Source organism: Amphiura filiformis, unplaced genomic scaffold, assembly GCF_039555335.1.
Source record: "Amphiura filiformis unplaced genomic scaffold, Afil_fr2py scaffold_594, whole genome shotgun sequence".
Lineage (NCBI taxonomy): Eukaryota > Metazoa > Echinodermata > Ophiuroidea > Amphilepidida > Amphiuridae > Amphiura > Amphiura filiformis.
Window position 1 is genome coordinate 1356838 of NW_027306058.1, and position 17573 is coordinate 1374410.

Consider the following 17573-nt stretch of genomic DNA (forward strand, 5'->3'; position numbering starts at 1 on the left):
AAGTCACAGAATGAAAATATTATGTGCAATGTTTAATATGCGCTGTTTTTTTTCCTCGTCACTTTTTCACCAGCAGCATTATTTGGGTTTGACCTTTTATTGACCTCTGGGCCCATTTCACAAAGACTTACGATTGAACTTGGGATTGATTTAGCACACATAATTCTCTATTAAATCAATCATAAGATCGATCATAACTCTTAGTTAAACCAGCCCCTGATCAGTCAGGGTAACGCATGGCATGCTCACACTCAGGAAATCCTGCGCACGCCACTGAATTGAATTAGATACATTCAAATTGCTTAATTAAGTTAACAATTAGAAATTTTTCCCTTCAAAATTTCAATTTAATATTGGTATGTTTTTCTTAACAGCGCATCACACCCAATGTCTTGGAGGAGAGCGCAGTATCAGACGACGTGGTATCCCCCGATGAGGAAGGCATATGTACAGGCAAATATTTCACTGAGAGTGGACTTGTGGGATTGCTGGAACTGGCTGCTACTTCCTTCAATCAGGTATCATATTTGTGTGTTATTATTTCCTATCCCATAATGCATTGGATAATGGTACGTACCATATGTGACCAGATTTGGTCCAATTAGGCTAAAGTCGGCAATAATGAAACTGAGATATAAGCAAAAAGTGAGGAGAAAAAACAATAAAAACATAAGGAAATGGACATATAAAAAGTTCCTAACTTGCAACCAAGTATTCAAGAAACCTCAGTAATAACATCAGTAATTGTAGGTACTGAGCAAGTTGGTAACATTGGTGGCAACTCAATTGTCAAAATTTGTGGCTTTAGCCTGAGCGGGTCAGATTAGGTCACATATGTAACACCACACCTTATAATTACTAACTGTAATACTCTAGCCATTCTAGCTAAACAGACATTATTGCCTTATCAATAGAGGTGAGAATCCTGTTGTGTAATGCCCAACCATAAATCCCCAAGTAACCCTAGAGGCACTGACCAATTAACCATCCCCCCTTGTCGTACAAAGCAACAGTTATTTATATGTACCAGCTTCGGTGACACTCAGTGACGTCACACCGGACAAATTCCATTTCCAGAGGAGGTTCGTGGGTGTGAATGCAATGGAGCAAATAAATCTGAAATCAATACCGCCTTTATTTGCTAAGAATTGAACAGTGCACCTGTCTCATCAAATCACTCTAACACCACTTTGAAAGTGACAGGTGTCATTGAAGTTGGAATAGATAAAAGCTGTGCAGAACATTAAAGGAGAATTTTGTGATCCTAGCATCCTCTTCTTATGACATTTTTCAGTAGATATCCACAAAAATGCTTATTCAAAAAATTTCAGTTGATTCCGATTTTGCGTTTGCGAGTTATGCATGATTATGTGTATTATGCTGCTCCATGAGCCACAGAACAAAATTCAAATTTGACGATATTTTTGGTAAACGAATTAATCTGCAAGAATTTTTTGGTTCATAAACATTATGTAGCCAGAGGTTTCCAGTGGTATAAAATTTCAACTTTTTTTGAGGAAAGTGGGGGGGATGAGGCTGTGGATCACGAATGCCCTTTTAATTTATCACATAAACATTCCAGAGATACCGTAACTTGAAGATTCGCCTAATGACGCACTTGGGCTCCTTTGCCTTGGGGTAAATTTTTTGACCAAATTGAGAGTTCCCTTCTCTGAAATCCCAACAGGAATTAAGGTTGGTGGGAATTTTATGGGAGGGCACTTTTAGGTTGTGCCTAAAATTCTACTTATGTTAAAGGAGCCCATAGCGCCATTAAGCAAATCTTTACGGTAATACTCAAGTTGTGAATCTGACTATAAGGAGCAATTATCAAGTAGCAAGCAATTTGTGGTTTTTGTTCAATTGAGTGTGTTTTTAAGTTCTATGCCAGGCATTCTCAAATAGATTCTGTGAAGTGCCACATTAAAAAATGAAATAACATTACATAAAGTGCCACTAACCAAATAGAGCGTAGCATCTTCAGTGTCCCTCCTTAGGGCCCCTAGTTGGGGCGAAGGGTAAAGCCCTGGCATGGTCCTCGAAGCTTGTGGGTTTGGGCCATTGAAAGTGTTATAGGAGGGATCTCCTGGCATGTTTCTTTTTTCAACTATTTCAACAGACATAATAATATTACAGATAAACAACCTTGGTCTGGGGCACACCGACATCGCCTGGCTAATAATTATTTGGTGCAGCAGAGACATTAAAATGAATACACGGGATCGATACACGTGAATTGCTATGCACGATTTTGATATCAGACGAAAATCTTCGGATACTGAGTTAGAAAATGATGAATATCTCCGTAAATGAATTTTTCTCAAGAAACCAGATGTGGTCTCATACACTTGAAAATACGTGTTGAACAGATATTATAGTCGTTAGCGTGCGCTTTGAAAATTGGCCGTGCGCTTTGAACTCAAAATTTGACCAAAACTCTCAATTTTATATTGCGTTGGTCCTGTAGGCCTATGGACTACAGCGCGCAGCAGGCTATAGCGGCACTCACTCAAGTGGAGACAGTATATTAACCATTGACCGCAATGTCGTATACAAGCTTGCTCACACAGCAAAAAATCAATTACCCCGTCTATTGTCATAGCCTTAGTCAGGTCACTTCGCTAATAATATACATCTCATAAGGTCCGAATAAAATAGCCATGTGTGGCTGTGGATTCACCCTACCATGGCGATTTCTACTATGAAGATATCGGGGCGATGTCACTGTGTGGGGCGGACATTTTAAAAATGAATTTAGAAGAGCAGCAACGACACCACTTGCATTACATTCCAGATGTTAAATCTACATCATATGCAAAATTTGAGGAAAAATGAACGAGGCTGTTTTATTTTAGGGCCATTTGGCTATAACGGGTCTTTACATGTAGCCATATGGAGAGAGTGCCCCCCCCCCCATTTTAGGAACAAAAAATGTGATTTTAAAAAAACCGCCCGTGCGAATTTTCTAAAATTTTCAGAGTATGTAGTATGAACATGTAGAAATATAATCAAGTAGTTACCCTACCTGCTCTTCTCCAAAAAAATAAAAAGTCCTATACCTCAATGATAATGAAACCTAGGTGAAACATGAATACACTTCAAAATTATCAACAAACTTTTATTTTTCTGATTTTTCTTTTAAATTAAAGGGTGCCGTGTGCCACTCAGGAATCACAAGTGGCATGTACGCCGCTATTTGCGGATGCCTGTTCTATGCATTTCTCTTTTCTCAGCGCCCTCCGATTAGGAAGCTAGCTAGATGGCGCCATTTAAATATTTGTTTATTATTATTAAAATCCCCCAGGCTGGTAAATACGAGACCATGAATGAAGTCTACAGAATCTTGATCCCCATCCACGAGGCTAACAGAGAGTACAAGAAACTGTCCATCATACACGGCAAACTCCATGAAGCTTTCAACAAGATTGTACATCAGGTAAGCATTGGGCTATTCCATTTAAAATCCACACTACCCCTGTGGAAGATTTTGGAAATATCTTCCACCGGGGGAGTATGCATTTTAAATAGAATGAACACTTTAGCAGCTCCATTTGAAACTCACCCTCCCTCAGTGGAAGATTAAGGTTGAATTTTTCTCAGAGGGGGTATGAAATTTAAATGGAGCTGCCTAATGTGCTAATTACATTTGAAATTCATACTCCCCCTATGGAGGATATTTCCAAATTCTTCCACAGGTGTAGTGTGGATTTCAAATGGAATAGCACATTGAAAAAAAAACACTGTTCTGCATTCCTGACCAGCAGACAGACACAAACTGACAGAAACTTTTTTCTTGGATGAATTTCTAAAATTTCTGAGAAATAACAACTCCAATTTGCTAAATCTTATAGTTGTTCCTTCATATATAATCGTCTTGAGACCACAGAAATTGTATAAATATATTTTGGTATAACACCTCCAATTTTGTGATACCAATACTTCCACAGACCTCCACTTTAAGTCGATTGTGTAGGGGTGCGTGCGTGAACAACTCCACAGTTGAAAATTAGAATGTGGGCTGTGTGCGTTTGTGTGAGACTTCACGGTTGAAAACTCACACTGGGGGTGGGACATACAAGAGGGCGGTAAAGTTTTCTTTTTCCCATTATCTGGCAATCAGTGTGGGGTACAATGATTTAACTTGGTAATTGGTAGCAGGGCCAGAGATTCTCAACCTGGTAAGATTTTCAAACCCAAAATATGATGATTCAGTAGCCGAATTACATAAGATTTTTTTTGTTCCATCATTTTTAATGTTTTTTATTTTTCCTGTTCCAGTTTTTTTTATTATAACTTGCCAAGGGGATTTTACATGGAATAGTTTTACTTTTTTTTTCATAATACCAAATAGCATTTTATTAGAAACTGTACCTGAATAACGTGTGCAGTGCCTTAGCGTGAGAAACGACCAAGACAAAAACAGTAATGCCGCCCTCTGCAGTCAAAATAATGGAAAGGGATGTGGATGGTTTATAGTGATATACTTTTCGTCAGTATGCATACATTTCAAGATATAATGAATGAATGAATGAATGAATGAAGGAAGAAGGAAGGAATAAATGAATGAAGGAATGAATGAATGAACGAACAAAATGTAATTGCTTTTATTTCCTCTGCAGGGTATGCGTCGGTTGTTTGGAACCTACTTCCGTGTCGGTTTCTACGGTGCCAAGTTTGGTGACTTGGATGGAGAAGAGTTTGTGTACAAAGAGCCAGCTATCACCAAGCTTCCAGAAATAGCTCACAGATTAGAGGTATTACTAGTGGCAAATGGTGGTCATAGACCACAAACCTAGCTGGGGCGTATTGGTGTTGTGGAGGTATCTGACCCCTGCAAAATATTCCAAAAATGTTTCCCTGGTCATGTGGTTTGTTGTCAACAAGTTTGAGTCCCGTACTCCTTACAGATGTCCAGAAAATGCAAGTTTAATATTTGACCCCAGATGACCTTTGACATGACCCCTGCAAAATGATCCAAAAATGTTCCCCTGGTCATCAAGTTTGTTGTCACCGAGTTTGAGCCCCGTACCCCTTACAGATGTCCAGAAAATACAGATGCCCTGACCCCTGTAAAATGTTCCACTGGTCATGAGATTTGTTGTCATTGAGTTTGAGCCCCATACCCCTTACAGATATCCAGAAAATAAAATTATAAGATTTGACCCCAGATAACCTTTGACCTGACCCCCGCAAAGTGTTCCAAAATGTTCTCCTGATCATTAAGTTTGTTGTCACTAAGTTTGAGCCCTGTACAGTCGGAGGGCCATCATGCGCGTTTTCCGTTAAAGGTCAAATTATTAACGTACGCGACCTTTGCAAAAATGACCGTCGCACTCTTGGGTATGTTTTTTTACCTTTCCCGCAGAAAATTTCAATTTGAAATGTATCGTATTATGTGTAGCCAATCATCTTGGGCAATTTACAAATAAATTGTATTGAAAATATCTTCACAATTCTCTACTTGATTTCCATTTTGTCTACTTTTGTAGTTAGAATTCGTGATTTTTTTTTTTGCTCTACCTTCAAATTTATTTTCGTTGCTAAGGACTTCTAACCCGGATATTTTCTGTCTTAACGCTTTAATCATTCTAATTTTTAGCCAGACAAGTAATTTCAACCTTTATCTATCGATTAGTCTTTGTCCCAAATTTTGAACTTAAAATTCTAAGTTGTTATAATTGTTTAAATTGGTTACCCAGATTAGGCCCATCGACGAAAATTAAGTAAACAACTTCATAACAATATCTCGTGACTTGACACCATTAACGAGTACACGCGCGCGACTTTGTTGCGCCCAAGCTCGCCATTCATCTGCGTTCAGTGAAATACGCGCGCATGGTTTAACACTGCTCGCATGAACCTTCTCAATGTTGTTGTCGCATGGCCTACTGAATACTGGTATTTTTCCGTCTTGTAAAATACCCTTTTCATCCCGGCAGGTTTTTGTCTTAACCAACCAAAAATCTTGATTTTTTAATATGAGGATAATAAGCCATGTTTCTAATCATATGCACATTCCTGATATATGAACTCGCACCATTTTTAAAATAACGCAGTTTTTGTTACTCTTTTATCTCAATTCATGACAAAAATTTGTGTTTATGTGCCAATATCATATTCGTTGCAAAGTTACGGTATTTTTTGTGAACATTATATGGAATGTTGAAAGCCTTTCTTGTAGTTATATATAATTATAAAATATATAGCTATTACGTATTAGGAGTTGCAGAGAGAATTTTGGAAGCTTTTAAAATTGCAACCCGAACCAAGCAAATTTAAAGATCGTTGTGTGCGTATTCATAGCGTACAGTTTAATAATAGCGCGTCAAAGTTGAATGGCTCTCCAACTGTGTACCCCTTACAGATATCCAGGAAATGCATTTCTAAAATATGACCTTTGACCTGACCCATGCAAACTGTTCCCCTGGTTATGAGATTTGTTGTCACCAAGTTTGAGCCACATACCCCTTGCAGATGGCCAGATAATGCATTTGTAAGATATTACCCCTTTAATGACCTTTGACCCCAATTCTGTATGCAAGTTATAGGCGTGTGGTATAGCCGATGCATATATGCAAATGATGTCATTGTACTATATAATATGTGGCAGAAGAAACATTTTGAAGGTATTTGGTTAAATACCAGAAATGCCCCCTTAATGACCTTTGACCCCCGTTCTGTTTAGACCCTGTGGGCACTGGATATAGCCGATACATATGTACAAGTTACGTAACTGTAGGGTGTAACATGTAGGAGGAGAAGCATTCTGAAATTTATTGCCAGAAAGAAGAAAGAACGGACAGAAAAACAGGACCTAGCTCGGGGGGGTTGAAAACCCCCCAGCTAGGTAAAAACAAAAATATTTAAATGAATATGCAGTCATTTAATTTTGACATCAAAAACATTTAGGGCTCTGGGAAACCTTGCCACATCTCCATTTCAGCCATTTTGAAAAAGAAGAAAGTTAGAAGAAATTTGGGGTTGGAAATTGACATGTCTTTGTTGTCATGTGAAAGCCCATTATTTTCTGATGTTGGCACCAAATCTCATTTTTTGCCAAGATGGAGATGAGCCCTCGGCATATGACCAATTAAGCAATATTTTGATATACTGTAAAAGTGGTAATTTTTGCGTACAATTATTTTTGAGATTTTGGGAAATTGTGAGAGTAATTTATTTGCTGAATTTATTTCAAGTACAATGTAATTTATATTCAAAATATTTCATTGTATTTTGTTATTTTTGCGCTTGCATGTCCATTGCGCACTCGCAAAATTCGAAAAAATAAAACCCTCACAAAAGTAACGCATTTTTTTTACAGTATGTAAGTTGTATATTACAAAAATTATTTCCCTCATCAAGTCTTTTTTTTTTTTTTTGTCTTTAGAAATTAACAAGGTGATAAGAATCAGAAACAAGGCTTTGTATAATAAGTGTTAAAATGTTAGGAATTGACTTGCTGTATTGTTGTTCAAAAATACCCAATGACAATGCAAATGACTTATCCTTCAATTTAAGTCAATTTATAAATAATTTTAAATTCTTTTACACTTACGTTGGTATCACTGAATGGGCCTTAAAAAATTATAACATTGTGTAATTTGTAATTTCTGCAAAAATTATTTAAATTTTGTCTTTTCACAGAATTTCTACAGTGAGAGATTTGGGCAGGAGCTGGTGGAGGTTATCAAAGACTCTAACTCAGTGAACCGTGAGAAGCAGGATCCCAACAAAGCCTATATACAAGTGACTTATGTAGAGCCGTATTTTGATTATCATGAGATGCTACAGAGACCAACTTACTTTGATAGGAATTATAATATCAGTAAGTACTAATATGCCAACACTTTAGTCTGGTGCCTAAGCCAAAATCTGAAAGTAGCGTCCGCACAATGTTTTATTGTGTTTTTTTATATCTCTGCGACCTACCGATTCAGAATCTGGCGGGTGATACCCTGGCACCCATGAGCATTTTGAAATAAATGACTCCAAAATGACCCCTTATGGTTATACAGGGGTCAGAAATTAAAAGTGTTCGAATCAAATTATTTGTCTAGGCCCAAGAATCACAAATATATAATTTTTTTTCTCAATATGACCTTTGGTTCAGAAGTTATGTGCCACAAAATGGAACTTGATATGGCGAATACATTTATCTTATTTTTAGTATAGTCAAAAACCTCAATTCCGTGACCATTCTCTGGCTAGTAAGGTTTGACGATTGATTTGACTTCTACGGACTATTTAGAAAAAAATTAGCTCCCATATTCCTCGCAAAAAAACTCGGCATTTTTCGCCAGAGGCCAAAATCCAAAATGGCCGCCGCTGCCATTTTGAAAAATTAAGTTGTTAATCAGAGCACCTATAATCATGTACTTTTTTGGGTAATCCGAGCACAAGGAATCTGATTCTGACATTTGTACACAATTTTAGGTGCTCTAGAAAACAGCCCTCGAATTAAGGATCTGAAGGGGCACGGCAACTTTTTTAGGGCAAGTTGAAAATTGCCTTGGATTTCCACTTAAAATGCAAGGCAGCAAGGCAGTTTGTAATATTTCAAGAGGGCATCATGGCAACTGTTGAAAATTTGAGAAGGGCACCAAGGCAATTTCTCAGAAGTGATGAAAACACACACAAACATAGATAGATGATTTTATAATGAAGGGGCAGGGCTGGGGCACCAACGGCAACTTCATTAAAGGGCACGGCAAATGACTGCCTTGGGTAAAGGACACATTTTGAGGGCATTACGGCAGTTGGGGTGGGCACCCACGGCAAAATGCCATGGGTGCCGTGGGTTAATTCGAGGGCTGCTAGAAAATACAATCAAACATTTTGTCATGTAATAAATGTGTGTAAAATGTAACAAAGTGAACTAAGGGGGAAAAGTGGATGAGTTGAAAGAGTGCTTACTTGGAATTGGCCCATGTATAGTGCTATGGTAAATCTGGGACTAAGTGTTTTAATTGGATCACACACTTTAAATGTTTTGAATACTCATCTTTCCTTCACAGGACGTTTCATGTATGCAACACCGTTCACCAAGGATGGCCGAGCACACGGAGACCTACAGGAGCAGTACAAGAGAAAGACTATCCTAACGACCTCACATGCATTCCCATACATCAAGACAAGAGTCAATGTCATTGAGAAGACTGAGGTAGGGTAATCATTTTTATTTTGTCAACCACAGCATGACTTTTGATACGCCTTAGTCCTACCACAATGTTTTACAGGATCGAACATTGATTGCTCTTAAAATATGCCTACATTCATGATCAAAATCAAGCATGGTCAAAAGGTTAACTTGGACACAGCTGCACAGAATCATTACACCCAGTTTCAGTGGGCGATAATTATCTTATCGTCAACCTATTGCCAACTGAGGGCATCTTTTTAAAGGTCTTCCATTGATGTGTGTGTTTGACCATCCCGCACACCGTGTACGTACTGTGCTATGAACATCACATACGTGATTTTAAGTTTGACTCTTTGGAATTAAACCCACAACCCTGACAACTTTACTACCTATATTTTCAGATTGTGCTATCGCCAGTACAAGTAGCCATTGAAGACATCCAGAAAAAGACAAAGGAGCTAGAGGTTGCAACCTTAACTGAACCTGCTGATGCCAAGATGTTACAGATGGTGCTCCAAGGGTGTATAGGAACTACAGTCAACCAGGTGGGTGTTAATTGGTGGTATTCTCAACAACTTGTGTCTGATGTCACCTGTCAATCAAACTCAGAAAAGATTTGTTTACCTGTTGTTGTGATGATTGAAATGAGGCGGTAAAAGTGTACCTTATGCAATGTTGCCAAAAAATTTCAGCTGAATCACAGGTCAAATAATCGAAAAGTCACCGAATTTTTCTCTTGGTTTCTATGGGACAGAAAATTGTTTTAAAAAAGTCGTGGGGAAAATCTTCAAAAGTTGCCCAATTGGGCTAACAAATCGTGGGTATAAGCAACCCTGGCCTTATGGTCAATTTTACATGATTCCTTTCTCCAATAAAGGCGCCAGTTAAGGGTCATGGGGAGTTTGATTGACAGTGACGTCAGACGCAAACTAGTCTTTTAGCCTTAGATTGGGCGAGTCCATTTAAAAGCCACACTACTCCTGTGGAAGATTTTGGAAATATGTTCCACAGAGGGAGTATGTTTTTCAAATGTAAGGAGTATGTTTTTCAAATGTAATTGGTCAGGGTTAATCATTTTCCCAGGAAAGTGGATCAGATGCTCAAAATATTAGTAATGGACGAAATATATATTAGTAAGTAATAACTGGTTTTGTCAAGCAAAAGTTGTTATTTGAGAATTATTCCTCGAAAACAAATGGTGACAGCGTGGGTTGATCGCCATAACATCAATATGCTGGCCTAAGGGCAATTTCCCCCCTATTCCTGATATCTCTTTTTCTCTCTCCCTGCTCTGTCCATCTGTCATGAATAACATGTATTCTGTTGCTTGTTTTCTAGGGTCCAATGGAAGTAGCCTTGGTGTTCTTGGGTGATACAGTTGATGGAAGCAAACCTCTAGACAAACATCATAACAAACTAAGACTATGCTTCAAAGATTTCTCCAAAAAGTAAGTTTTTTGTAAGATTGGTATGGGCTTATATGCTTTTGAAATGTTGTTCACTTTTAATTTTGTTGTTGTTTGTTTAATCTTGCGAAAAAATGGAGGGAGAACATTCCAAGAAAAACCAACCAAAACAAGTATATTTAATCCATCTTTAGATGCTGTTTTAAATTGGAAAATTACTAATATTATATGTACAGTAGATCGGGGATCAGCATTATATGTATCTTAAAGACAGACTTCTTTAGAACAGTGAGTAACTACATAAAAGGTGCATTTTACCATATACTGAACTTGAGTAACAAGCTGGTACTTTACTCAGCTGTCTAACATTCCAATCCCCCCATGAATGGTACTTCCCCCAGGATTATGAAAGGCTGGTTACACTACTGTTCTGTACTAGAAATTTCAATTGAATGAACACAGCTTTCAACAGCTATACACGGTCTAACCGCTATCATATATTTCAAAGTACAACACGAACGTACGACCTTTGATACAATAATTAAAATACTAACCGATCACAAGTGCATTTGGCATGGTTGGATTCACTTCCGCATCGGTGTACACACACTGGTGTACATCGCGTAGTGTACATGAAAAATCGTCATGCTATGTGTTCATTCAATTGAAATTTCTAGTATAGTGATGTACTGATTGAGGAAATGTGTTGAGCAGCTAGCTGTTTTTAACATCATCTCAATCGATAAGGCATTACCAAATAGGGAAAAAATAATAAAAATAAGTAAAAAACAACAATTAGAGCAATAAGGTTACAACAGTTGCAATGTCGGATTGAAAAGTTGTCAAGCTTCCGTCAGTTGTGGGTCGGGATTTCTGTCATGAAAACCTCTATACTAAAAAATCATCTCTTTGACTTGAATAAATTAACAAGTTGTTACAAAACTTTGTCCTCAGGTGTGGCGATGCTCTTAGGAAAAACAAGAATCTCATAACCCCGGACCAACGAGAATACCAGCGGGAGTTGGAGCGCAACTACCATCGTTTCACAGACCGTCTCATGCCGTTGATAACCAATAGGACACGAGTGGGGAGTGCGGGGAGCACTGGGACACTAAAAAGAGGCAGTAGTAGTAAGCTGATGGTTAGGAAGGACTCGACAAGCTCACAGAATAGCATCAAATCTAGCGAAACACTCTGAAGTCTCCAGTTGCTTTGAACATTTTGTATTTCTTTTTACTATTGTACGGACATGACCAATATACATTTTGTACTCTACATTACCGCTCGCTGTAATGATATTTGAGCGACATATTTTATGACCTCTGTAATGGCAATTCTATACTTACAGTGGTAACAGTAATTCTGTGCAGTGAATTTTGGTCATCGCAGGGTTCAAATATATAATCAGTTTTACAGTAGTATCACCGCTGTACACTTTTGCTCAGTCAGATTGTGGTACACATTTGATACAGGGCTATTCCAGTTTCCGTATACACCCTGTATGGAAGACATGTGCATGACCTTAGTCTTCCACACAGGGAGTGTGAATTTCAAATGGTATTACTTTGTGCTGTAAGGGGCTGTGCAATAATTATCAGCCCCCCCGGGGGGGGTAAAATTTCTGAACGGCTCGCCAAAAATCGCTTGCCCCCCTCTCGCCCGCCAAAAATCGCTTGCCCCCCCCTCTCTCGGTCCGCCAAAAATTCTTTGCCCCCCCCTTGAACATGCCAAATTTTGGGATCCCAAATTCCAAACTTTAAATGGTCTAGATGTATGTTGCGAGCGTAGTGAGCAGGAAAATTTGCATATTTAAGCGTTTCCGTACTGTTTTCCTAAGCCTTTTTAGAGCGTTTTATTAAAAAGGCGCCCGTGAATGCGTGCCAAAAATCGCTTGCCCCCCCCTCTCGGCTTGCCAAAAATTTCTTGCCCCCCCCAATTTTACCCTCCCCCAGGGCTCATAATTATTGCACAGCCCCTAAGGATTATTTTGGTACTAGACAACCCAATGTGCAACCTGGGTTACTCTATTTGGAAACTACACCCCTTGTGGGAGATTAAGGTTAGCAACTGTTTAAACTGTTGCGATTTGGTAGTTCACAGCATCTTGCAAATGGTGGTGAGCTTCGGCAAAAATTGCATGGATCAATTCATACAATGTAGCAAGCGTGTAGAAGAATTCAAATATTACAGATATACTTTTGTAGGTCCTGTGGTCCTTGAGTTATGTTGTAAAGAGGGCTCAAACAACAGCACTTTAGTAAAACGTACATAACCCATTAACAAAAATAAATCAAACAAGTTTTCAAAGTATGTAATTTGTAAAATGAACTTTTGCAAAACATCAAAGTGTTATTTTTCAATAATATATTGATTTAGATAATGAAAATTGATTTTTTGGTTGTTTGACCAACAATACTAAGTCTACCCTTAAGGCCATGTCTTCTATAAAAGGTGTATGGATTTTTAACTGGAATAGCACATGTACAGTGTGTTGCATAAAGCACATATCGATGGCCAGAGCCAAAAGGCTGTAAGTACAAAAACGACCTGTAATAATACAGGCTAGTTTCAGTGGCTATAATATGTGACCCATCACATCGAAACAGATAACTTCGTGGCTGGCTTCATTGGCAGATAACAATGAAAGAAGATGGAAAAATATAAAGAAAATAAAAATAAAAAGAATTCTGAGCTTGTTTTGCCCCATAATACATTTTTACTGTAGCTGATTTCAACAAGTAAGGTAAAATGCAGCAGTTTATCCTAGTGTTTGAATCTCCATTTTCATTTCTGCCGCGAGGTGGTCTGTTTCGATGTGATGGGTCACATATGTTTATGATATACAATCATAAGGCGCCCAGTGTTGTAAGGATTATTTTGGTACCAGACAGCCCAATATGCATAAACGCCATTTTGAGATACAGATATTTTTGTACTAGGCGACTTCTGACTCTCACATACTTTATGCATAGTGTTGCACTTAGGGCTTTACCTTTTTGCTGATAACAGTTTCAGTGGCTATAACATGTTTATGATATACAATCATAAGGTACCTAGTTTTGTAAGGATTATTTTGGTACCAGACAGCCCAATGTGCATAACGCCATTTTGAGATACAGGTTATTTTTGCAGTTGGGGCCTTCTGGCTCTCACACATTTTATGCAGTGTTACACTTAAGGCTTTACATTTATACTGATAACAGTTTATGTGGCCATAGCTTGATTATGGCTATGCAATCATAGTGCCCAGTGTTGTGAGGATTATTTTGGTACCAAAATCTCATTTTGGCCAAAAATGCACTTTGGGCATTTTGGCTCTGACCCCTCAATATAATGTTATTATCTTGTTAAAACATTTCACTGTTGGGATAATTCTAAACTCTGCAGAAAATTTGATATAAAGCTGTATCAATATTTAAGAGTCAGTGGCTTAAGGGATCTAAAATGAGCGTTTATTGCGTTTCGACAGTATTTTTTTGTGGGACATGAGAGCACCTCAGACCTATCGAATTGCATTCTGAATACGAAGCATGTCTTTCTGATATCAAATAATTTTCAGTTTTTGATAATCACAATATAATACAAATTTTATGACAAATTATAAAAATTTGATATTTTTCACATTTTTGATATATAACAGTCCTCAAAGTAAATTATATAAATCTAATGATATATTCTTAAAGTATATGTAGCAGGAAGGAAAAGCCGACGGTCAATTGAAAATTTTGACCTTTCATATTGAAGATATGGATTTTTTTCCCAAAAAGACCTATTTTTTTTTGGTGTTTTGAAAAAAAATCCATATCTTCAATACGTAAGGTCAAAATTTTCAATTGATCGTCGCTTTTCATCCCACCTACATACACTCTAAGTATAAATCATCAGATTTATAAAGTTTACTTCAAGTACTGTTAAATATCAAAATATCAATTTTAATGATTTGCCATAAAATGTGTATTAAATTGCGAATTTCAAAAATCAAAATTATTTGATATCAGAATGACATTCTTCGTATTCAGAATGCAATTCGATATGTCTGATGTGCTCTAATGTCCCAAAATAAATACTGTCCAACGTTCATACCCCAGCCCTTAATGCAGCTATTTTTTGAAACAATTTTTTATTTCACTGTTGCCATGGCAGACAGCAATTACAGAAATTATTGGCATCTGGTATAAATAAGACTGGCTATTCCATTTATAATCAACACTACTCCTGTGGAAGATTTTGGGAATATCTTCCACAGGGGGAGTATGCCTTTCAAATGCAATTATTCAGGGTTAATCATTTTGAAACCCATACACCCCCTGTATTCTGGCTTCACCTACAAAAATGTATATCTTCCACAACTGGATGGAATATTTCGAATAGAAGTTACTCAACTGACCATTCTATTTGAAACTCACACTCCCCCTGTGGAAAGTATTTCCAAAATCTTCCACATGGGTAGTGTGGATTTTAAATGGAACAGCTCAATTCCTTCTGTGTGACTAGAAATAATTAATTGTCAATTTTGACATGGGGGTCACAACTTCAGAGTTTTGAGAAAAGGGGCAGCTCCCCCAAAATGATTTGAAATCCCTGCTATAGCTATCCGTTGTCATGGAAACACAGATTGAATATATTAACTGCATAGCAGGATATTTTTGCGATATTAATTTTCACAACTTCAACTGTTCTGAGCAGCTTTGTGGTTTCTTGTATTTGCAATTTCAAACACCTACATGGGCACTATCTGCTGATATAACAGCCTCTAAGAACTATTTTGATTGGTTGCAAAGAGAGCTATAACATCTGTTGAGCCAATCAGAGATATGGCAAGATTGGTCAGTAGGGCTGATGGGAATTGAGCGTAAAATTGGTGAGAGATCTGAAAGCTCTATTTTCATTAGTTACTCAAATGCTTTTATTATGTAATTAACCAATCAGGGGAACAGTAAGAAAGGCAGTAGTGCTTGGTCAAAGATATTTTTACAGCCTTTTACAGTCATTGTTCTGAAATTAGCTGCTAAAAGCACAATTTTATCCTTACAACAAATATTTCCCGCCATACAGTATATACAGATGTGTTGTATTAATGGTGCTGTCTGATGAATGTTTGCAGTGGACAAAAAGAAATACCACAGCAGCAGAAAGGAGTATCCCATCATGCTTTGCAGTATCATAACAGAACTGCATGTGCCATATTGAAAGTGTACACAAAATCATGGTTTCAACCAACTTTCAATTTTGTTTTAAAATATTGTGAAACTATCCATAGGTCTGTTATTTTTTGTATACATTTGCTACACTGCAATGCATGATGGGATAGTCCCTTCAGCTGCTGCGAAGAAAGACACTGACAATATGTCATCTCTATTTATTTACTAAATTTATTAATATTTTGTACATATATTCATGTATTACAAAAACAAACATGTAAAATTCTAGCATTTTCTATCATTTTGTGTGTTTTTTTTCACAAGGGACCATTTTTATGTACATGCATGTAACCTAAACCTACTTACTACATGTAGATCTAGAATATGTTATTTGGCAGTAAAATATTTTAATCATCTAATTCAATCAAGCAAATTAATTTGGATAATGCTAAGGCTGCAAGAATCCAGCTCTTAGCCAAGATAACTTTGGCAAGTTTTCGATTTGCAAAACATCAAAGTGTTATTTTTTAATAATACATTGATTAGGATAATGAAAATCAATATTATGGCTGCTTCGAACAACAATACCTACAATCAACAAAATTAATGTTGGCACACTCTGGCATACTAAATGTAAATCGCCACCCCTCTCCCCCAGTTCAATGTTGATGAAAGCACTTTTTCCATTGGGCTCTCCCGTCTCCCCAACATTGATTGAGGGGGAGTGGGGGCGGGGAAGGGGAAAGGAGAAGGTTTGTACTTCTCATTAAACATAGTTATACTAATTTCACTGAACTATCAAAGCGGCAATGGAGAGTTCCAACATATTGTCAAGGTGTGCCAACTATTAATTTTGTTGATTGTAGTCTACCCGTAAGTACCTAGAACTCTTTTTTTATCATACTCTGGTGATGTACATGTATCAAGCATAATAATTAACACATTTGCATAGTGTTATAGTTTTTTTTAAATGAAAACCAAAAGCACTATGCAAATGTTCAGAGTATGATATGGTACCTATTGGGGTACCAATAGCGCTATAGGACCAAATAAGATGTTGTGCCTTGGAGGTCCAAATTGGAGTATAAAACATTGAGGCATGATCAAAATAATTAATGATGCATGCAATAATATTTATCGTTTTCCTGTTAAATAGTGGCAGCACCAGAATTAGTTTACTTTTTATGATGGTGGGGGTGGGGTGAGGGGCACAATTTTCAAGAGGGAAGTAAAACTTTATAAATCTCAAATTGGACAATGTTACGACAAATAATGGAATTTTCAGAGGTTTTTTGTTCTGGAGGTGGAAATGCCCCATGGTGCTGCCATTGTTGATGGCGCTTTTCATATGAATTTGTATAAATTCACTTGAATCTCAAGATCCAGTACCCTAGGTTAAATCCATACACCCCTATAGGAAATTACCTTTATCTCCCCCACACAGGGTGTAGATTTCAAATGGAGTCACCCATTCAGGTAACCCCATTTGAAATTCACACTCTGTGTGTGGAAGATGTAAGGCCATGTCTATAGAGGCCTTTCGCCATCTTGTGGGTAATCGATACAGTAGCATTCCCCTTTATTGTCATGGAATTACAGTTGAAACTCAGTTGTTGTGCAGAATTCATATTTTACTTCTTGTTATCAGGAGTTTGTGTTATCCAGTTCTAATAACATGTGAAATATATGATTGAGAATGTAAAACATACTTCTTGTTATCAGGAACTTCTTGTTTAGAGGGTTCGTGTTAAGGCAAAAAAAAAAAAAAGGTTTGTCTCAGGACCCTTGGCAGCATAGCTTTTAAAATGAGATTTAGCGGCGTGGCCACGCTGGCGCTTACTTTTTTTTTTTTAATGATAAAACATCGTAGTTTTCAAGAAAAATTAC

General features: G+C 37.5%; 1 protein-coding gene across 2 annotated transcripts in view; it reads left to right on the forward strand.

The window, feature by feature from the left end:
- Positions 1 to 12186, forward strand: part of LOC140145704 (dedicator of cytokinesis protein 7-like) — a 79247-nt gene extending 67061 nt beyond the window's left edge. For both annotated transcript variants that reach the window (XM_072167386.1, XM_072167387.1), the window contains 8 exons: positions 375 to 518; positions 3305 to 3436; positions 4620 to 4754; positions 7645 to 7825; positions 9015 to 9160; positions 9541 to 9684; positions 10478 to 10587; positions 11500 to 12186. In XM_072167386.1, coding sequence (XP_072023487.1) covers positions 375 to 518; positions 3305 to 3436; positions 4620 to 4754; positions 7645 to 7825; positions 9015 to 9160; positions 9541 to 9684; positions 10478 to 10587; positions 11500 to 11743 — 1236 coding nt within the window. In that variant the 3' untranslated portion in view covers positions 11744 to 12186. The remainder of the gene's footprint in view (positions 1 to 374; positions 519 to 3304; positions 3437 to 4619; positions 4755 to 7644; positions 7826 to 9014; positions 9161 to 9540; positions 9685 to 10477; positions 10588 to 11499) is intronic.
- Positions 12187 to 17573: the final 5387 nt, after the last annotated feature.